Below are 23096 nucleotides of genomic sequence, written 5' to 3' on the forward strand. Positions count from 1 at the left end.
CAACTGTAACCTTGAAGATGAAAAGATCTTGAAGCAAAAGGGGAGAGGAAGCTTTGACATCAGAGTAAAGGCAAACCACAACATCTATGCTGTCAAATGGTATGACAACAGGGCAGTCACACTTGTGTCATCCTTTGCTGGCACAGAACCTGTGCAAAAGATTCAATGCTGGAACAAAGCCATCAAACATTGAAGTTGAGAGACCTTACATTGTGGGTGCATACAACAAATACATGGGCGGTGTGGATTTGTTGGACTCATTTGCAGCCAAATACATATAATATAATACATACAATACAAACTGATTCTTTTCTAATCTAATTCAGACAAACAAAGCCGTTACCACACCAAGGAGAGGGCGGCCATCTTCAGCCAGTAGGAGCCCCTTGACATCCATAACAGTGACACCTCAGAAACCTGGGGGTCCACCAAATGAGGTCCCAGCCAAGAGGTCATGTGAACCACCAACGGATGTGCGTAGGGACATGGTTGCACATTTCCCAGTGAAGACAATGAGAGGACGCTGCAGTCACTGCAAAAAAAGGATATTCGAATACGCTCTGCAGGATGTGCAATCTCCGTCTCTGCTTTTCAGAGGAAAGGAACTGCTTTTGGGACTACCATTGCAAGTGAACACTGGACACTGTTTCTTTGACAGTTTTCAATCTGTTTTGTATTTAATATTTATGTTTTATGTTTATTTTTAATAAATTCTAATTCATAAAAATATGACTGTTGGGTGATTATTATTATTATTCATGATATTTACTGTTATGGTGCTATGTAAGCAGTCCACATTTCAAATGAGCCCTTAGTTGTTCTGTATATTTGTTCTGACAGTGCTAGTGCAAATGCTGAAATTCTGCTCCCAAGTAGGCCCAACGTTGAAATATTACAACATTTCCTTAAAAACTTACTAAAACATATATTTTTTTAAAAATCCTTCATGATTTGCATCAGAGGCCTCCTACAACAATATCTGACAGGTGAAAAAAAAAATTGTTTTCTATATTTGGGTCTTACAGGGTTAAACAAGATAAGAGGATCCGAAAAAATAAGAACTGCACAGCACAATTGTACTTTGAACGCTTTGACCTCTGGCCTGTTTTTTCCTGTCTGTAAAGAAACTAGCTTTTACACTTTTCAAGGTCACTTGAAATTCTGAAGGCATTTATATGCGATTCATACATTTTTAAGGGGTCTGAATATTTTCTGAATGCACTGTATGTATTGTTTTATAAACAGAAAATAATGTCAGGTAGTGTCTAAGATTTGATGGATAGAATATTTAACAAAATCTATCTACACAGCCTTTGATTTAAAAAAAATGATTTTCAGTGGGCGTAGGCTAGACTGAATTCATCAAATTTCATAATCGTGAGGCCCGCAGTGGCATGACTGTCAGCCATGACATCTTATTATCAGCCATGACAGCAAGCAATGAGCCTGTTAATGCAATAAGACAAATGAAGACGGCCATAGATATGACTAAGACAAGCAAATCCAATCCCATGGCTTTTCTTCATAACATTTCACTTATAAAAATTCTGACCATGAGCATAGATGATCATCTCCTGCAACAGAAAGTACTAATGTGGCCACACACAATAACAGAAATTTAATTTAGAAACTTATTTCTAAACTAGTTTTATTTTTAGACTTTATGCAGTGGGCTTAAGTGACGACCCTGTATGTTTTTAATTTCTCTTAATTACATACTGACAATTTAAAGGTGATGTATGTAAGAATGACACCTGGCCCTATCTTACACCGGGCGCAATGCAGCGCCAAACGCAACGCAAGTGTTTTTTGCTAGTTTCAGTCCGACGCAGTTATCATTTTTATGTCCTGTGCCACGTTGTTTAAATAGCAAATGCATTTGCGCCCATTTGTGCATCCATGGGCGTGCTTGTCTGAAAACGAGGTGTGTTCTGGCGCATTGTTGGCGCGTTGCTATTTTGAGGCAACAGAAATAGACTGCGCCATTGACCAACTGAAACCTGGTCTAAAGTCAAATTTTTTTATTTTTTTTTATTTAATGAGCGCGTTAGTAATGTGCGCCTATAGGCGGGTCCACAACATGCGCACACTCTGCTTATTAAACACACAGGGATGCACAGCAGCACACAAACATGCCAAATATTTAAAATAAAAGGATTACAATGTAAAAGATTATTATTGTGTACATAAAGATATGGTGGAATCCGGCTTGATGGTCTGCTTGCGCACTTTTACCTCGCGCATGAGCAGTTCCGTTTGCGCTCTGGAGACGGCTTCGGTCTTTCTACTATCAAATTCCATCATGTAAATAGCAAATCTGCCATGGCGCAAGCACAACTGGCATTTAAAGGGAATGGGAGATGAGACTCTGATTGGTTTAACGCAGGTAAATCCAAAAACACACCCATTGCTCATTATGAGAATAGGGACAACCCTTTTAGACCATGCGCCTGGCGCGCCTACCATTTTTCCCATCGTTAAACTAGCAAAAGTGGATTCGGACACGCCCTAAGTGAACTTGCGCCGTGCACTTTAGACCATGCGCTTAGATCGTTAAAATAGGGCCCAATGTGGTCGAAATTACTGTGGCCGAGAGAGCTCAATGCGCAGCAACTGAAGAAAACACATGCAAATAGAAAAAAACACCCGCAAATTAAGAAAACATCTTCATCAGTTTCACAACACACATGTGATCCAAATAACACAACCAAACACAGAAACGCGCTGCAAAAGTTCACAACACAACCAAATACAGAAACGCGCTGCAAATAGCATAGACCACAACGGAAATGTTTCCAGGGGAACCAAATAAGTGACAAACCCAGCTGGGACTTGCTTATTGGTTGTGAGCATCCCTATGCCCTGCTCCCTTCGAAGGGCAGACGGTAGAGCTCTTGAAGTGGGACTTTGGAGTGAGCAGGGCACTAGTGTGCCATTATGTAGCCGTTTGGAATGTACTTAATGAAGGGAGCAACGAAAGATAACGTAATTTCCTCATTATTTTCACCTGGGATGTTCCCATGACAACGAAGCACGGTGTCCATCAGCTGAATAGCTGTTCTTACGACAGAATAATGCTGTTAACATAACGGTTGCAAATAAATATATTATTTTGTACTTTTTTAAAAAGCTTTTAAAATATGCGTTATAAATCTGTGTGTGAGTGTCTCAGCTTTAAAACTTTGGACCCTACATTACCTAACATTTCTTATGAAACTTTTCTTTATGAAAATTTAAACATAACATGAAAAAAATGTACAGTGTAACTGATGTATAGATTAATATCTTTCCCTCATGTTCTTTTTCTCTATCTTTTTTATTTATTTATTTTAGTTTTCAGCTCATTGTTCTTTTCTCATTGGTATTCTGATGACATTGAACATGTTGTTAATACATTTTGTATATTGTATACAAGTTGTATGTCATAAAAATATAATCTCTGTATGTTTTGCAAAAAAAAAAAAAAAAAAAGTTAAAAGAAATAAAATCCAGCACTCAGTTTGAGTCTGCGCAGTACGCTCAGCCATCAGGAAGTGAGTGCTTCTAATTTGCTTCACTTTTCTCTGTTGAAGTCTGTGGGGTCGCTGTGTCCATTTCTTTTACTGTCTATGATATCATGCCGGTTGCCAGTTTGAGGACGCAACAGGAGCGAGCGCAATTGACGACGAAAACCAAGGAGGCAATTAAGGAGTAAATGAATGAGTTGATTTATCCGCGTTTTAATATGCTCTCGTTCATAGAGATTTTTAGATGGATACAGAGGCTTTTAGGTTATGTGGATTGTGGAATCTGCAATCTCTGATCCAGTTTGTTTGCTCGTTGCCAAAGCTGCAATATGCTGTGTTTCCTACTAACTGGCATCCCGGGGTGTCGAAATACTATTGGGTGAACTGGCAGTGGGCGAGATCACACAGACCAAATCAAAACCCGTAAGTAAAATAACTGGCTGTAGAAGTGTTTTTCAGAGAAACGAGTATGTGAACTTAGCATGTTTCCTAAATATCTGCAAACATATTATGGTATTTTTATGCTTTAGTAGAGTAAAAAAGTTACATAAGCCTACAGCACCTTTAATTAAAACTCATCTTTCTCTCATTTACTATATTGATTTGGGTGGCTGTAATAATTGCACATGACACAGGAAATTCAATAACAAAGTCTTTACTTGGAAAACCCACAGGATAATACAGGAATAAAACTCATGTTGACACAACCACTTCAAAATAAACGACATGAAAACATGAACAGAAGAAACTAAGGGTTTAAATTCACAGAGTAATCAACAGAACTGAGAACAGGTTCAACGTCTCAATCAGCTCCCACAAGGTCATGAATCAGTATCATTGTCACGAATTCAGGCACTGGTAAGGACCCTGGCTCACTACATATCAGGACACTGATGACTCTATTTCTGGTGACATGGCAATGTCCTCATTGTACAACAGCACTACTGGAATTTATGAACAAAATCTGATATCTTTCTGACATCATTATGTTAATGTTATTTAAGGTACATTATGATAAATACTTTGATTGTTACATATACAGTACGTGCAACATTTCAGCAGTAAATAAATGATAAATGTTAGCCAGATTATGTTTATTACCTGTCTAGCGATGTATGTTTATGCTGAAATCTAATTAAATAATTGGTTGTATATTAAAAAACATCTATCGTGTGTCGTTATGTAGTGAGTTGGCTCACATGATTTATGTTTTGCACTTCAGAACTTCTGTCAAGGTAACATAGCATTGATGCTTCCTGGTTTTCACAGTGCATTGTGAGACTTTTTAGGAAGCAAATGTTTCAGTGCACTGGAAGACAGCCCTTAAAATTGATGAATCCTTGCAGTGCCCTGACTACTGAATATGGAGCTGATTGAGACGCACACCAAAACACAATGAAACTAAACAGACTTGAACATAACCCTGACATTTACCTTTAATGTATTGTAGACATCACAAAAAAACTGCACAAAAATATGTGTAAATTTTTTACTAAATTTTCAAAGCATGTTTAGCAAGAACCATTGTGGTGGTAGCAGTGATTTTCAGTGTTTCCAGCACTGTTGTTGTTGTTGTTCTCATTCTCAAAAACACAATGTATTCAGCTAATGTATTCATCACTCACTCAGGGGACCTGCAGAGCCTGAAGAAACTCTTTGGTGAATATTGAATGTAGAGAGAGCATAGGTTCAAACAGAGAAACTTCCCTTTGGGGTTAATAACTCTGCTCCGCAGCCTGTTGAGACCCCAGTGTTTGAGTATGAAACCAAAAGCCATCCATTACAATATACTGCTGAGGTTCTCTTTTGAAGATGTATAGAACATCTGTCCATCTGTTAAATATAATTAGACTTACAGCTGCAATGCATAATGTATAGTGCTTATATTATACTATGCTTATAACATACTGCTCTACATAAAATGCAACAGCTCGATAGAAATCGTATAGGTCCTCTAGCCCCATGGCTCTGGACTCCCTGTTGTCAGTCCCCTTTCCCCCTGCTTGCAACGCCCCTGCTCTTTCCAAGAGCACATGGGAAGTGCTTTCACATCATCTCTGGTTCTTCACAGGAGTATGCTGCTCTCTTGTGGTAAAAATTTACAAAGTAACCTTGCACAATTAAGCTACAATATATCACTCACTGGCTTTCTAACATTATCAACAGGTTTTTCTTCATCATCTTTGGCCTATATGCTATATCTTTTTCTTTGTTCTTCGGTTACATTGACACGCCCATCCATTCCACAATTACCAATGAGGTGCATGCATTGGATCTGCTTGCAGCCCCGCAACAAGGCTTGCAAAAGTTATCACCATGACTTGGCAAAAGAGATGGGAGGACTTTGTACTTTATTGTGTCTACATGCTTGTTATTAGCAATAGTGTTGGTTCAGTTTGTATATTGCCGTGATTCAAATACGGTTGTATTTAAAACAATAAAACTATTATGTAGCCTAAACTGTTATGTTAAAAGATTTTAATTAACATAAAGCTTTTAGGAGTCCGGTACATGTCACACAGGGATGTTTTTGCTTGTTTTCTCTAGCAGTGATTTAAAAAAAAAAAAAAATAGATTAGGCCTAAAAGATTTTATTTTTCGTAAATGTCAGGCTCGTGATATACATTTTATAAAATGTATTAATTACAAAACATTTATTTAATATCTTTATGTTACCTTTTTATATTTTTGGAAATTAATTTGTGTTTCATAATTGTTGTAACTACCGTTTTGGTTTAGCTGAAAAGCGTGTGTTGTCACAAAAGATTTGTGTTGTTGTTGTTGTTGTTGTTGTTTAGTGTAATATAGGCTACGTATCAAGAAATTTACTTTAAAAAAATATCCACCCTGAAATATTAAATTAGGCCTAAGTCAAAGAATATACTGATTTTCTCATGTGAGTTGATATTAATCAACAAACAGTCTTTATTTTCTTTACTTTACCGAGTTTAAGCCTCATCTTTTTTAAAGATGGCTTGCATTTACTGTGGAGTTTAGGGCGGAACACCGGTTTGAACCAATCATTAACCGCTACACAAGCGCGTGTGTATCCCACCCTCTCTCCCTCTGCGCTGAGAGGATACTCATCATCTTTGCTGAAGCGTCTCACACAGCGAAGAAAAGCCATGGCTGCAGCGAACCGTGTCCTTGTTTACGGAGGAAAAGGAGCTCTCGGCTCGGCGTGTGTGAATTATTTTAGGTCGAAAGGCTGGGTGAGTGGAAACGATTCTTTATTTTGATTCTATATAGGAGCCGAGTCACTGTGAGTTGGTGCGTGTGCTCAAACTGACACCTGTTGATGCGACTGTAATAGGGATTTTGCATTATTATACTTGCATAGGCTACTTATTTTAATAGCATGCATTGTCAACTTGTTTCTTAGCTATAACGTGTTTCTTTTATATTAAAGTGGGTTGCCAGTATTGACATAGTAGCGAATGAAGAAGCGAACGCAAACGTCCTGGTGAAGCTCTGCGAGTCATTCACCGATCAAGCCGCTCAGGTGGGTGGAGCCAATGTCTTGACGTCACATGTGCTTGTGTCTGTCAGCACATTGGGCTTATTAAATGGACTGTCATGCTGTCATCTACTTTCGATTTACACTGCCAAAGTAATTTCCTGCCTTGCCATGACATCCCCAGTGTTCTGGACAAGCAATCTTTTCTCATTATCGGCCTTATTGTGTCTGCCATTGACTTGCTGTTAATAATAGTGTCAGTTAAATGGCACACCGTTGGAGCTGTCCTCTTTATGGCACAGCATTGTGTCCCTCATTCTGTGGTCTTGTAACACTATTGCACTTTCATTCTTGAAACTGTTAACCCTGGGCCATTATAAACCTTCAACCTCATCACTCCAGATAATGGGTTCACCTCCGATGTTGTGCACTGTTTTCCTTGGAGATAACATGAAAGTTTCTGGGACTGTGCAAAGCACAGGAATATTTAATTTAGTATTTACTGAGAAAGATTATGATAGATTGTCTGTTTTTGAAAAACTCGCCATAACATTCTATCAGCTCTGAATCATAACCTGAAATCAAAACTGATAATTCTTAATTTTTTATGAAATATTGCATTATTAATTATAAATTATTTTCTGTGCACGTCATCATTTTGTTTTTTATTCATGTTTACTCGTAATCTTTAATCAAAATAACTTCCCCTCCATCTTTCACTGACATGACATCTCTTCTCAATAACAATACCACAATGATCCAATCAATTCTTGATGGACAAAATCAACTCCTGCCATACATTTTTTCTTGTTTGAGAAGCTTTTTCATTCGCATATGCATCACAATAGGGAAGGAAAGACTAGCGCAACTTCCATATCATGCTGACTTTAATCAAATATATGAGTGTTTTTAGTGTTTTCAGTGATGTATATATCTCTTCTCATCTAAAAAAAAAAATATATAGTTATGGGGTTTCATGACCGTTTAAATATTACGAGTGTGTATCATGCAGGGTTAAAATGGGCCTTGTACAGTAGTGTAGTGTGAAAAATCCTTCTTCATTAAGTTTGCACTGTTGTTACTTTCCACTAAATTGTAAGCACTTGCTATTGAGCCAGAACCTAGTAGAGTATGGTCTTTGATGCAGGTGACGTCTGATGTAGCCACAGTGCTGGGGGAACACAAGGTCGATGCCATTGTTTGTGTGGCTGGAGGATGGGCTGGAGGAAATTGCAGCTCAAAAGGTGAGCGCACCTTATTTGTCATCCCAGACAGCTTTTGCATGCTTTATTTATTTATAGTACTTCTTTTTATTTCATTAAATGTATTAATGTATTCACATTTATTTATTTGTTACATTTTCTGTGGAATTCTGTTAAACATGGAAGAAATGTGTTAAACATAGCTGAGAGTACTGCACTTTTATTGGTTGCTGAAAACATTATCAAATTAGCTAAAAATGAATAAATGAGCATGAAACAGAAAGGGGATTTTTTAAATTTTATGAATGACTGACAGTCGTGTTCCAAAGAGGGTGTAGATACTAACATACTGTATCACACAACTCACAGAAAGTTAATAAAGATACTGTACATAGATTGTACAGTACAGTACATAGATATTTGGAAGGCATTTAAGTTACTTTTAACTTCTCCTAATTTGTTTTGTTTTTTAATAGTAAATTTCAGTCGGTTCATGATTTAATTGATTTTGCTGGAGTAGTATCTTTTTCTCTCTCTCTCTCTCTCTTACTCATTTTAGACTTGTACAAGAACACTGATATGATGTGGAAACAGAGTGTCTGGACCTCAACCATTTCCAGTCATCTTGCATCGCTCCATCTGAAGCCAGGAGGCCTGCTGACTCTCTCTGGAGCAAAGGCATCACTGGATGGCACTCCAGGTACACTAGTAACATCCATCCTTACACTCCTGAGATGTGTAACCCATCTTATAAATGTGTTTTCAGCACAGGTTTACCTGAGGATACTTCAAAATTGGATGTTTATTGTGTAAAGGTACATTTATACCCCAAAGTGGCTAAATAATATTGTTTATGTAGGAAGACGCTTCAGTCTTCATGAGGTTTTCCCTTAGGTGGGTGAAGTCAGTAATAGCATTCATTTATAACACCAAGGATTTTTCACTGCCATTGGAAGTGTATATAGTTTTGAATTGGCTGTCACATCCATTGTACTTGATTAGTTTTACATATTGCCTCACATCCCAAATCGTTTCAGTGCCCCAGATGTGAAATGTTAGGTTCATTCCTTTAGTGACAAAACTCAATAAAGCACACAACAGAGGTCGCCTCCAGCCTATTCAAAACCTCCAACATCAGCAGAATGCTCTGATTGGCTGAGAGGCCTGGGAGGGTAAATGAGTCAGCAGGTTTTTTGGAGATGGGAACACATGTGGACTGTGTTTAGGAGTTTGAATTCCTTAACCACACAGAACTGATTTCGACAGGAAATGCCCTGCAGCGATGAACACTGCTTTGATATAACATGAAGGGAACCTCTAGTTGGAGCGTTTTGATGTACCTTGTTCAAAGAGACAGGAGCAAGGTCTGGTGAACATTTCTGAATCGGCTGTCAGCTCTTACAAGCGTACAAGATCAGTGTCATGTGCTAGTCACACCACAAGCTGAAACACTGGTTCTCTGATTGCTGTTTTGAAAAGTGAGACAGTTGTTATGATAGATACTAATGGCAGCTGTAGTATTGGTTAAGTAGCTAAAGAGTAACTAAGTAATGTTGCATTTTTTTGTGTGTTTAAATACTTGTATTTGCAATTTTGCTAAATAAAATGCTTTGTAATTACACATATTAAATGATTTATGCAAAAACAAAACGTTCAATTACTTAAGAATGGAATGAAACCACATCCTAAAAGTAATATCCAATTTAAATTAAAATGGAAAATTAAATATAAATATAACATGGGAACTAAAAAACATATCTCCAACCCCAAACCCTCAGAACATGTAATGTTGCATTTGAAATTAATTTTAGGTGATCTTATCATTTTGTTTTTGTTATATTCTATAAAAGATGTTTTTAATCATTGACTTTAAATGCTTTATAATACATAAAATCTGTTCAAAAGCCGAAATAGCTGCAAAGTCCTGGTGTGCTGGGTTTGACTGACCTCAAAGCCAAAGTTCAGTCTGGATATCAGACATACCAAAGAGAATTTAAGCCAAAGCGAGAGACAGAACATGTGATTAAATTGTGACCCGTAATGTTCATTTAGTCTTGAAGGGTCATGCAGTGTGGCTGAAACTTTCACAAAACACTGAATTCTCTCTCGCTTTTTGTTCTTTTTCTTTTTTTCTATAATATTGAAAAGAAAGAATATAACATGGAGCTTCTCCACCCCTCTTTCTTATTGGCTCTGTGGGTTTAAAGGGGTTTTTTTTATTATTGGAACAGCTATCGTGCATTTTGGGTTTGAGGGTGAAAAAAATTTGATTCTTGGAAAAAAGTAGGATTTAACCCCCTTATTACAGCAAGTATGCTGGTTATTGAATCCAGATGCCAAGCCAACAAACATCTAGAGAGGAGGAGCTGGTAAGACAAGCTCTCTACTTTGAGAGTATTCCCAACAACCAGAGTATTCCCATTAATAATCTATAATCCATCCATCTATCCATGATGTAATACATTTTTTGTGCTAAAAAAGTATTTACTGAAAAATGTCTATTGTACAAAATATGTTGCAAACAATATTCCTCTTTTTCTTTCCACCACCCTCCCTCCGGAAGATAAGAAAAAAAAGTGGCACTTGTACAGACAATGGGGAAATAATTCATAAATGCTGTTTTAAAAACTAAATTTTCACCCTCTCATTGACACCTTACAATTAAACTCTTTTTTTACTGTGCCTTTAAGACTTCTGTGTTGGTGCCCTGTATCATATATCTCTTCCTTATTATTATTACCTATTATTATTATTACCTCACTGTGATATATGGGTAGTCATATTTTAACATTTTGTGGTTTTGAAATGTTCAAATTAGCTGTTTTTTCCAATAGATGGTGTTTTTGAACTGACGTTTTGAGTTAAAATACATTGGGAAATCAAATTTAATTCCTCATGATGTGAACCCTTAAAATACACTGGTATTTTTGCACATAGAGCTTTATTGGTGAGAAAAAAAATAGTCTGACTGTGTAGGAGGAATCAAATTCAATTTGCTTGCTTTATATTGCAAAATTCATTTTATTCTCTGCTTGAGTCATCCAACCAAAGTATTATTGACCAAACCTCAAAGCAACAGCTGCTGCCTGTGAGACAAAGTTAGGCAAATTGTGTAGTTGGCATGCTCTCAAGTGCTGAGTGCGCAGCGCATGCATTGTGTCCCATAGTCTGCTGTATGGAGCGAGAGCTGTAGCACAAAGCATGTGAAGAGGGCTCTGTTCTCCATTCACTTCTTTGCATTTCTCTCTGGATGCAGGAATGATTGGGTATGGCATGGCCAAGGCTGCAGTCCATCAGTTGTGCAAAAGTCTGGCTGGCGAGAACAGCGGTCTTCCTCCTGGAGCTGGAGCTGTGGCCATTCTTCCGTAAGAGCATCTGTCAATCATCATATACACTGATCTGTCTGTTTTAGTACGGTACAAATATAAAATATTGAGCATTGCTTAAAGTAGTGTTTTAGGCTACTTTTAACTCAGATTTTACAGTAGCGTTCAAAAGTTTGCAGTCTGTACGATTTTTAAAGTCTCATGCTCACCAAGGCTGCATTTATTTGACTAAATTTAATTTAATTACAGTTCTATTTTAATTCATTTAAAGCTGAATTTTCAGCATCATTACTCTAGTCTTAAAGGACAAATCCAGTGAAAAATGAACCTAGGGGTAATTAACACATGGTTACCGAGTCGATCGTTCCCTGCGATGTGTTTTCATGAAAATCGAATGTATAGAGTTTTATCTTTAAAAACAGATTAGCTCATAACAGTAGTATATGGGGCACAGAGTAAGTAAAAGTAAATCGCTAGTTAATACCACTAACAAGGCTCAAAATAGCCTCACACTAACACGGTAACATAATGAGGGTCCCTACATGCAAACCGAAGCATTGAGAACTTTGTAAGTGTACAGACAGTTTAATAAGAAGATACTTTATAAAGACAGTACATTACGCGTTGACATGCAGGAGCCATCTTGGAAAACAGTCTCGACTAATCGAGTCACGAATGCCGTCGATAGGATAGCTGGTCGATAGGAATTACGTTTGTGAAATCTAACGTAGCACGGCGTTCGTGGCTCGATTAGTCGAGACTGTTTTCCAAGATGGCTCCTGCATGTCAACGCGTAATGTACTGTCTTTATAAAGTATCTTCTTATTGTACACTTACAAAGTTCTCAATGCTTCGGTTTGCATGTAGGGACCCTCATTATGCTACCGTGTTAGTGTGAGGCTATTTTGAGCCTTGTTAGTGGTATTAACTAGCGATTTACTTTTACTTACTCTGTGCCCCATATACTACTGCTATGAGCTAATCTGTTTTTAAAGATAAAACTCTATACATTCGATTTTCATGAAAACACATCGCAGGGAACGATCGACTCGGTAACCATGTGTTAATTACCCCTAGGTTCATTTTTCACTGGATTTGTCCTTTAAGTGCATGATCCTTCAGAAATCATATATTTCTCATTATTATCAATGCTGAAAACAGTCGCACTGCTTAATTTTTTTGTGGAAGCCATGATACATTATTTCAGGATTCTTTGAAAATAACAGCATTTATTTGAAATAGAAATCTTTATAAATATATTTATTTTTAAATATTGATAAATAAAAGTATGAATTTCTTTCTCTCTTTTTTTTTACTTGCTGACCACAAACTTTTGAACAGGAGTGTATATATTGGTGCAATAGTGATCTCATCAGTCAATGTGAAACTCATTTCACTTCCATAACGTGACACATCTCACAGTGAAACAGTATATTCAAATTTTAAAAAGATGTTTAAAAGCAATTTTAGATCCAGAGAAATTTATTACATTTTGAATGATTACAAAAAAACACTTTTTTTCTTTGAAATGATGTATACAAACAAATAATTCTCAATGACACCAGGGACATGCATTAAGGAAGTAAATCAGCTTGTTTTTAAGGCCTGTATTTAAGTATTCATTAATCCATGTTCATAGATAATATCAATGAATGCTCTGTTTCTGTGTGTGTGAGCGTCTGCTGTTATCTGTACTCTTAGAGATCTGCGTGCTACACATTTGACTGTTGTCTGTTTGCATTAACTGTATGAGGTGTGAGTGTTTTCAAAAGGCCAGGCTAGTTTAAGCTATCGCCGCAGGCTCTGTTCCACAGTCTCATCTTCCACCAAGATAACAACATTATGACATCATCCTCCAGGGTTACCTTGGATACACCAATGAACAGAAAATTCATGCCTGACGCAGATTTTGGGAGCTGGACATCGCTGGAATACATCGCAGAGTGAGTGCACTTTTCCCATGTCCACCGAGCACCGGATTTCATACGTTTGCTGATAATGTGATAAATCGCAGATTAGACCTGTTTGGAAAATTAAAAAAAAGCCTCAAAAATACAATATGTCCTTGCTGCAGCCTGTAGTGCAATGACGTACTGCATTAAATCCAATACGTAGACAGTTTAAGGTTAGGGTGTAGGTTTAGGGGTTAGTATCTATTGTAGGCAATCAGCTCTGTGATTGACAGGAGTAATGACAATTTTAGAATCAATTGTTTGCGCCAAACAGGTTTGGGAAATAAAAAGGAAGCGTCCACTACATATTGGATTTAATGCAGTACGCCATGGCTCTACAGCAGCAAGGACAGTCTCCAACAATGGGATAAACTAAAAAGCGTCTATTTCTCACCAAAAGAGGGCAGTAATGTTCTTCCAAAAGACGCCTGATGTCTGCTTCATGTTGTTCAGGGATCTGAATATTGTGAAATACACATTATTAATCCACAATCCATTGTTATGAATTATTTCATGAAGGGCTCATGTCATCCACCTAAAATTATTGTTATCCCAGATTTGATTTCAACACAGAATCTCACTCCCATAAGATAGAAATGTTTTAAATCAAGTCTTAAAAACCTTCCTCAAATGTTACATTTGATTTGATTCAGTAATATTAACCAAAAAATCCACAGGCAATTGTAAAAGCCTCTTAGAAGCAAACACATCCTGTTTGAATATTGAATTACAACAGAATTTAAGTGAATAATGTCAAGCATCAACCCAAGCACAGACCTTTTAGAGAAATGCATGTATTTATATTCAGTGGAATTGATATTAACACAAATGCCTCTTGAGAGATTTCACGAAAACGAATGAGAAATGATCTACCTGTTTTGAGATATAGGGGCCATTCACACAGAACACATTTGTGTGGTTAATAAATGTGAGATGCAGGGCAGTGGAAATAAAAAAAAAAAAAAACTGGTCTAGAGAGTTTTTTAAAATTAAAAGTTGAACTTATAACTTGAGTACCGCGTTTTTAGAATGCCGTGTCATATGTAAGATGCTGCAAATGATGTGACCGCAACTGTCAAACACATCCATCTAATGCATAGAAGATAAAGGAGAAAAAAAACATAGGAAAAACATGCAGTGGAATGGAAAAAAGTATTCTGTGTGAACGGGCCCTTAGCACTTTTTTCAAATATCTGGCTCTGATGTGTAGCCAAATCTCTCCTGCCAGTCAGCACAGATTAGGATGAGGATTTGATGCAACTCCATAATCCCAGAGGAGCCGCAGAAAACCCGGCTGTATTAGAGAAGCACATGAGAGATGGAGGAGTATAAATGGTCTTTGTGTTAGTGGCAATTAATATGTAGTCTTACTTCAGTTGCTACAATGAATTAAATTGTCTACAGTTTCGCCCGAATGTTTTAGCGTAGACAAGGCTTGCCATTTGGTTCTTAATTTCCTCTCTCCGTCTCCCTCCTCCCATCTGTGTTCTCATTATCTCGCGCTCTCTCTCACTCACTATCCATCCTTACCACCATCATTTTACACCTGTCTCTCTTTCTCTCTCTGTTCCAGAACCTTCTACAGCTGGGCCACTGGGTCAGGCCGGCCAGCCTCAGGCAGCCTCATACAGTTGGTGACGACTGGGGGGAAAACCGAGGCCTCTGCGGCCCAGTAAAGGGGGAACAGAGAAAAAGAGAAATACAAAGAGATAAAGAGTGGAGGAGAGAAATGTTTACCAAAATACTGCGCAGCAGAGAAGAGAGGTCAAACGAAACGATGGAAATGAGAGATGTGGCATTTCCGTTTATCCAGTCTCATTGGAAATGCACAGTACAGTATCTCGGAATGAACAAAGTAATAACTCGACATGTTTATGTCGAGTCAGTTACATGTGCTGTATATGGAAAATATAGATAAGTGTACGTTTGTGACTTCCTTCTTGACAAAAAAAGATGTGCCGCTGTTGTATGTGAAACTTCCAGTCTTCTGTTCAGAGAAGTGGCCTTAGTTTGTAATTGTGAGTGTATGTGATTACCGGTTCAAATGCAATCATGTACGGATGCTGTATCTTCTCTCGGAAGTATCTCCTCTCCAGTGTGTTGAATTGCTGCTGAATGTGTATGGACCATACTTGCATAATAAAGGCAAATAAACACAATATTTTGTCAACATGGATGTCATTATTTGAAAAGTTTTTATTTTTTATAAATAATTTACATTAAGTATTTTTTTAAAATGTATTATTTGCAGGAATAGATGATGTAAAAATATATATATATTTCTGTAATTTATTCCCATGTCAATTTAATATGCTGTAATTTTTTGCACTTTCTCAGTTTCACTCCGTGCTTTTGATAGCGATACAACACCTTCCGGAGATCATTCAAGTGGTCTTCAAATGTATGACTGTGGACCCAATTTTCTCCGCCCCTCATATTTAAAACTGGCACATCATGTTTATTGCAACAGAGAACCGAACACAACCACAATTGAAATTTACAAGCTGCAGTATGGGACAAATTTTCAGTGAATAAATTAAATTTCACAATGTGACTTAAAATTTTTGTTCATCTTTTGTTCTCTTTGGTCTGAAAATCTTTTATCTAGCCTATATCTTTTCAGTTATATTAGGAATATCATGTTATAACAGAAGTTATAAATGGATAAACAAATTCTTACCTTAAACTTTTACTTCTCTTAAAAACCATTAGCCTGCTAGTGTAACACACTCGAGTAATAACACTAACTTCAGAGCGAGTTGGAATCAAGGTTCTTACTGTCTCACACTGATACTGAAATTACAAAACATGAACAGCACATGAGATGGCGTTGCTCATGCAGGCACATGGTAACACATTACAACAAATGCATCTATCACCTCGATTAACTTTAATATTTCCTTTGATCCATTCATGTCTAACTGACACCATAAACTTCACAATATAGACATTAACAACCAAGCACATTTCTGTTTTCGTCTTAAAGACAGAGTGCATCAATATCAAAGACACCTTCTCACATATAATTACGGATTGATCTGATTAACACTCTATATTGAGTGATTCACCGCTGTAACAGCATATTTAACTTATGCCTTACTCCTTCACCTCTTACAACAGTTTGTGCATGTATTTGAAATTATTTCTTACCTGAAATTACAAAACATGAACAGCACATGAAATGGCGTTGCTCACGCAGGCACATGGTAACACATTACAACAAATGTAAATGTAAACAAATGCCTATCATCCAAGACCCTTAGCTGTTAACATGTACCTATCAGAATTGTCTATGAGTACAGGTTATATGCCTAAATGAATAATTTTTTAACATTTATAAAACATTCTATACCGTATATAAAGATAGAAACATCTGGGATGAGATTACAATTAAAGATAACAAAATAAAGATTATTCTAGCTGATACAGAATTATACAGGCAGGTGGTCTCATATTATACACTACATTCTTCACCATCCTACTCTCTCCCCCACAAATCTGAATGTCGACCCGACATTTTGAACCACCTGATGAGTCCCCATGTCTTCAACAGATACATTATTACAGTTCTAGATTGGAGTCAGTCTTTTATCTGGACACCTTCACTATCTTGCTCCAGAGTAACCAATGGCTTATATCTCCATTTGACGCCACGAGTCAGTAGTAGATTGCGCGCACATATATGCTACCTTTTCTCCGCCACTTATGCAGGAACTGTGTCCGGACTGAAAGGTTGGAATTCTTTTTATCTCTAACATTATTCAGACCCACACTTTGTACTATCACCCTGTGAATACTATATTTGCATAACTGCTGTTTAAGTAAAAATTCACTACCCACAGTAAATTATAACCATAACTATCCCTTAACTACTGTGAATACTACTTGATCCTCCCAATAAGACCTTAACTTTCCCGGGCCACCCATTTGTGTGGAATTTTTCACCAACACTCTCTGTCCTGGTTCTAATTCCCCTCCATACACTTTCCTGTCATAGTAGCCTTTTGCTCTCCTTCTCTCATCTTGTGCTGCTTGGGATGCGATTCTGTAAGCATCATCCATACGGAGCCTCCATTTCTTTGCATACTCGCTGGGGGAAGGGTCTTGGTCACCCGGTGGCAGGCCAAATATGATGTCAATAGGAAGCCTTGGATTCCTGCCAAACAGCAAGTAATACGGTGCAAAGCCAGTCGCCTCGTTGCGTGTACAGTTGTACGCATGGACTACTTTTGCCAGGGAGCTTTTCCAGTCACTCTTAGCCTTATCTGTCAAGTTTCTCAACATGGCTAGTAGCGTTCTATTAAAGGAGGATGATATGGGGTAGTGCGTGAACCCTGTATCCCACAGTATCCTTCCAGTTGTGTGAACAATTTGTTCTCAAATTCTTTACCCTGGTCATGGTGCAGCTTAGTAGGGAAACCGAACTTCAGAACATAGTCCCCAAAGATCTTCTCAGCCACGGTTTTGGCAGCCTTGTTAGTACACGCATATGCTTGAGCGAACCGCATAAAGTGGTCCATCACCACTAGAATATACTCGTACCCCCCTTTACAACTCTCCAGGTGTAAGAAGTCGATAGATACCATCTAAAAAGGGTATGTTGTTACCACACTGTTCAGGGGAGCTCTGGTTGATTTGTTCGGCCTCTTCCTTTTTAGGCTGCACACTTTAGTAATGTAGTGTACACACAACTTGTTCTTCTCCCTGGCCATGATCCTGACGTCTTCATGCACTGGCTGGCCCTTCCGATTTGGCCACTGGCCCTTTGTCACATACTCTCGAACCTTTCCCAGCACCAAATCTTCTTCCTGGGCTTCCCTCAGTTGCTCTTTGGATAACTCACTGACGGGGGATGCTGAGTGCTCCTGAATTTATTCAGCAACCAGGGTAGCAATACTTAGTGGACACATCCAGGGGCTTGGCAATTCTTGAGAAGTTAGGAATATATGTTCAATAATAAGAGATGAACCCCAAGACTTTCCTCAGTTCCCCAACTGTCGATAGTCTTCTATCATTCATTGCCTGTACTGGTGCTAGTTCGGCAGGATCCATGGTAAATCCCTCTTTCGACACAATCTTCCCAAGAAATTTCACTGTGTTTTGGAACACTTCACACTTTCTCAGTTTCACTCCGTGCTTTTGATAGCGATACAACACCTTCCGGAGATCATTCAAGTGGTCTTCAAATGTATGACTGTGGACCAGATTGTCACTGAGGTAAGGCTGACAAATCTCACCCCGAAGCCCAGTCAGGCACTCCTCCATGCTACGCTGAAACTCTGCTGGAGCTGAAGATAGGCCAAAGGGAATCCTAATCCACTCGTACAGCCCCCAGGGAGTGGAATCACTCAGCCGGATTTTGAGTTGCAAGGAGGGAATACAGCCTACATCATCGTCGTCTTTCGAGAATACATCACACCCTTCTCGCCGCAATTGAACCTGCTGGTCTGGTGTCAAGTGAGTCAGAGACACTGGTGGGTCCCACCCCTCTGTGTCATCCTGAGCTTTAGTTGCTTCTACTCCAACTGTTCTCTCTCTTTTCACTAGAATTCAGCTGCTCAGAAGATGATATCTGAGCTGGTTTGGCTTCCACTAGGTATACTGCCTTCACTTGTTGGACATACCTGTCACGTAAATTACAGAAAACAAAGGGAGGACTCAAATGCAAAGGGAAAAAGATATTTATTACAAAAGAAACACTAAACACAAAACAAAACCCACGAGGGGGAAAACATAACTAAATACAAAACAACAACTTCAAAAACGAACATACCAAAAGGGGTCACGGGAGAACAGGAGACGTGTACAAGACAACGATCCGACACAGACTGCAAACACAAAGGAACTTATAAAAGGGACAAATCAAGCAGGTAATGAGGGAACAACAGGTGGGACAAATGAAACCAATAATGAGATAAGGAGGGTGGGGTCAAAACAGAGACAGGAACACAAACACCACATGTGCTACACAAGACAGGACAGGCATGTGACATTACCCCCTCCTTAAGGAGCGGCTACCAGACGCTCCACTAGGGACGGGAGGGACAGACCAGGGCGGGACGGGAGGGACAGAACAGGGCGGGACGGGAGGGACAGAACAGGGTAGGGCAGGGGAAATGGACAGTCGGGAGGCCAGGGCGGGCCAAAGAGTTCGGGCGGCCAGGGTGGAGACCTTCCCTCGGGCGGCCAGGGCAGAGACCTTCCCTCGGGCGGCCAGGGCGGAGACTCTCCCTCGGGCGGCCAGGGAACAGGCACCGGCTCAGGAACAGACATCACCGGCTCGGGCACTGGAACTGGCACCACCGGCTCGGGCACTGGAACTCCCACCACCGGCTCGGGCACTGGAACTCGCACCACCTGCTCGGGCACTGGAACTGGCACCACCGGCTCGGGCACTGGAACTCGCACCACCTGCTCGGGCACTGGAACTGGCACCACCGGCTCGGGCACTGGAACTGGCTCGGGCACTGGAACTGGCACCACCGGCTCAGGCACTGGAACAGACACCACCGGCTCGGGCACTGGAACTGGCACCACCGGCTCGGGAACTGGCACCACCGGTTCAGGAACAGACACCACCGGCCCAGGAACAGACACCACCGGCCCAGGAACAGACACCACCGGTCCAAGTGTGTGCGTAGCCCACACACACCACATGGCTGTGGCCATAATGGCCAGTGTCGCGGTCACTGAGGGCTCAGGAACAGACGCCTCCGGCTCCGGCTCAGGAACTGGCACCACCGGCTCGGGCACTGGAACTGGCTCGGACACTGGAACTGGCACCACCGGCTCGGGCACTGGAACTGGCTCGGGCACTGGAACTGGCACCACCGGCTCGGGCACTGGAACTGGCACCACCGGCTCGGGCACTGGAACTGGCACCACCGGCTCGGGCACTGGAACTGGCTCGGGCACTGGAACTGGCACCACCGGCTCAGGCACTGGAACAGACACCACCGGCTCGGGCACTGGAACTGGCACCACCGGCTCGGGAACTGGCACCACCGGTTCAGGAACAGACACCACCGGCCCAGGAACAGACACCACCGGCCCAGGAACAGACACCACCGGTCCAAGTGTGTGCGTAGCCCACACACACCACATGGCTGTGGTCATAATGGCCAGTGACGCGGTCACTGAGGGCTCAGGAACAGACGCCTCCGGCTCCGGCTCAGGAACAGACACAGAAACAGACACAAGCACAGACTCAGGAACAGACACTGGCTCCGGCTCAGGAACTGGAACAGACACAGACACTGGCTCCGGCTCAGGAACTGGAACAGACACAGACACTGGCTCCGGCTCAGGAACAGACACTGGCTCCGGCTCAGGAACAGACACTGAAGGTTTGAAGGGCGTCTCCAGGATCCGAGCTAAACGCTCTAAATAGCCGATCAGTGCCCCCCCGTCCATGAGAATGGGCATCTCCCGATCTGTCTCCGACTGGGCAGACGTGGCTTGAACCATCTCTGGCTGGGCAGATGTGACCTGAACAGTCTCTGACTGGGCAGACGGAACGTGAACAGTCTCGGGTTGGGCCACTAGACTCGGGACCACCAGACTCGGGACCACCGGAACAGGGACCACCGGAACAGGGACCCCCGGAACAGGGACCACCGGACTCGGGATCGCTGGAACAGGGACCACCGGAACAGGGACCACCGACATAGCCACGGAGGGGTTCTTTCCTCTCCTCCTCCGTTTCGGAACCACCGGAACTGGGACCACCGGAACTGGGTCGAGGAGGGGCCAGAGTGGAGAGTGGTCTTGAAATTCCTCTCGCCCACCTCCTCTACTGCGGCCTCCACGGGGTCCCGCGAAATATGACCAACCGGGTCCCCTCAAAACTTTGCCTCCTCTCCCGCTCGGTGGCTGGGGAAGAGACCCTTTGCTGAGTCCTTGACATGGTCGGATCGTTCTGTCACGTAAATTACAGAAAACAAAGGGAGGACTCAAATGCAAAGGGAAAAAGATATTTATTACAAAAGAAACACTAAACACAAAACAAAACCCACGAGGGGGAAAACATAACTAAATACAAAACAACAACTTCAAAAACGAACATACCTAAAGGGGTCACGGGAGAACAGGAGACGTGTACAAGACAACGATCCGACACAGACTGCAAACACAAAGGAACTTATAAAAGGGACAAATCAAGCAGGTAATGAGGGAACAACAGGTGGGACAAATGAAACCAATAATGAGATAAGGAGGGTGGGGTCAAAACAGAGACAGGAACACAAACACCACATGTGCTACACAAGACAGGACAGGCATGTGACAATACCCAAGCACCATGCGAGGGGGGAGGGTGATATAACTGTTGTCATTTGTAACAGGGATAGTAACTCAGGACCAGCTTCCTTTTTGCTGCTGGATAATGGTCTCTGCAACAATCAGTCCATCTGGCCACCTCCGGCTCTCTGTCGGCTCAAAGACAACTTCCCGTTTCAATGGAAAAGGGACTGTTCGCACACTACACTTTACACACTTTGTGTGACCTGCTGGTATCACTGTCCTGAGTCGACCTGCTCTCACCATCCCTTCTGATGAATCACTTCTGTTGTTCTGCACAAGTTGAATTAACACTTCGGTTTTCTTGCAGTCCAGTGAAAAAGCTTTGTTCACCGTTGCCGAGCTGACTGGCAGTTGGTGCTCCACACCAATTTTGAGCAGCTGTTCAATGACATTATAGCCGACAATTGGCTCTGCTGCCACTCCAGAGTCATGTGAAACGAGCATGGGCACCAGTAATTCAGGCTGTTGTGCCTCCTCTTCTCCCAGCTGAATCTTTACTTCCACCTAGCCTATGAAAGGAATTGATATTTGGTTAACTGCTTTTCCTACCAACGTCCCACAGCCCAAGATTTCTTCCATGCTGCGTACTGTGGTGTGCGGAAGGTGGCTCGCTCTCCATTCCTCATTAATCAGGCATATTTGTGATCCCATATCCCACAATGCTTTGGTTGCCACTCCATCTATGAAGCAGTTGATAATGCATTTCTTCCTAATTAGATTCAATAACTTTAAATGACACTGGGAAGAAAGGTGACTTTCGTAGGTGGAATCCTACCCCCTGCTGGCCATCATCTGCTGTGAGGTAGCCTCTGTTGCCTCCAGCTGTTTAATCCTCTGGTGAAGGAGCTCCTCCATGTTACTATTCCCCTCCGCCTGGCTTGGAGGTGGCACAGTTTGTACTGCCAAATCCACATGCTCCATTTGATCTGATGTCTTTCTTAGGCCTCTGCAACCTACTGTATAGAGAGATGTCCTGCCTGTCCACACTTGAAGCAGTGCACGCATTGGTCTCCCACATTATTCTCTTTACATTCTCTGCACCCCTTCTTTGCTTTCCACCGTGGAGGGACAGTCAACCATCTGTCCCTCAGATGGTTTCACTAGTTCATATAGTTCAGTGTCCTTCTGACTATAAGACGTTGTTTTTCGAACTTTACTCCTAACCACTTGGGCGGAGGTGTTTTGGACATCAGCATGAGCTCCTCCTGTACCGCTGTTTTTCTGCAGCGTTCCCAGTTCAGCTTCTATCTCACTGACCTTGGTGACTTTGTTGCTGTTTTTCCTTAGCTTCGCTTGTCTTTCATACTCAACGCTAGGTGCTTCATTCATCTTTTCTATGAGCACCTCGTCAG

General features: G+C 41.0%; 1 protein-coding gene across 1 annotated transcript; it reads left to right on the forward strand.

Annotated features, from left to right (window-relative positions):
- The first annotated feature begins 6531 nt into the window (after positions 1-6531).
- On the forward strand, positions 6532-15602 carry qdpra (quinoid dihydropteridine reductase a). The gene is made up of 7 exons (XM_084133144.1): positions 6532-6718; positions 6916-7008; positions 8111-8207; positions 8725-8865; positions 11422-11530; positions 13351-13434; positions 15017-15602. The coding sequence occupies exons 1-7, from the start codon at positions 6632-6634 to the stop codon at positions 15117-15119; spliced, it is 714 nt and encodes a 237-aa protein (XP_083989270.1). The 5' UTR covers positions 6532-6631; the 3' UTR covers positions 15120-15602.
- The last annotated feature ends 7494 nt before the right edge of the window (positions 15603-23096 follow it).

Source organism: Abramis brama (assembly GCF_963993115.1).
Source record: "Abramis brama genome assembly, chromosome: 13".
Taxonomy (NCBI): Eukaryota; Metazoa; Chordata; class Actinopteri; order Cypriniformes; family Leuciscidae; genus Abramis; species Abramis brama.

Bases quoted from the DNA above. Each gene is read 5' to 3' on its own strand.
- qdpra (XM_084133144.1), top strand. From the start codon at position 6,632: ATGGCTGCAGCGAACCGTGTCCTTGTTTACGGAGGAAAAGGAGCTCTC. The intron at 8,866-11,421 runs GTACACTAGTAA...CTCTGGATGCAG, and splicing joins ATCACTGGATGGCACTCCAG to GAATGATTGGGTATGGCATG. The intron at 11,531-13,350 runs GTAAGAGCATCT...ATCATCCTCCAG, and splicing joins GGAGCTGTGGCCATTCTTCC to GGTTACCTTGGATACACCAA.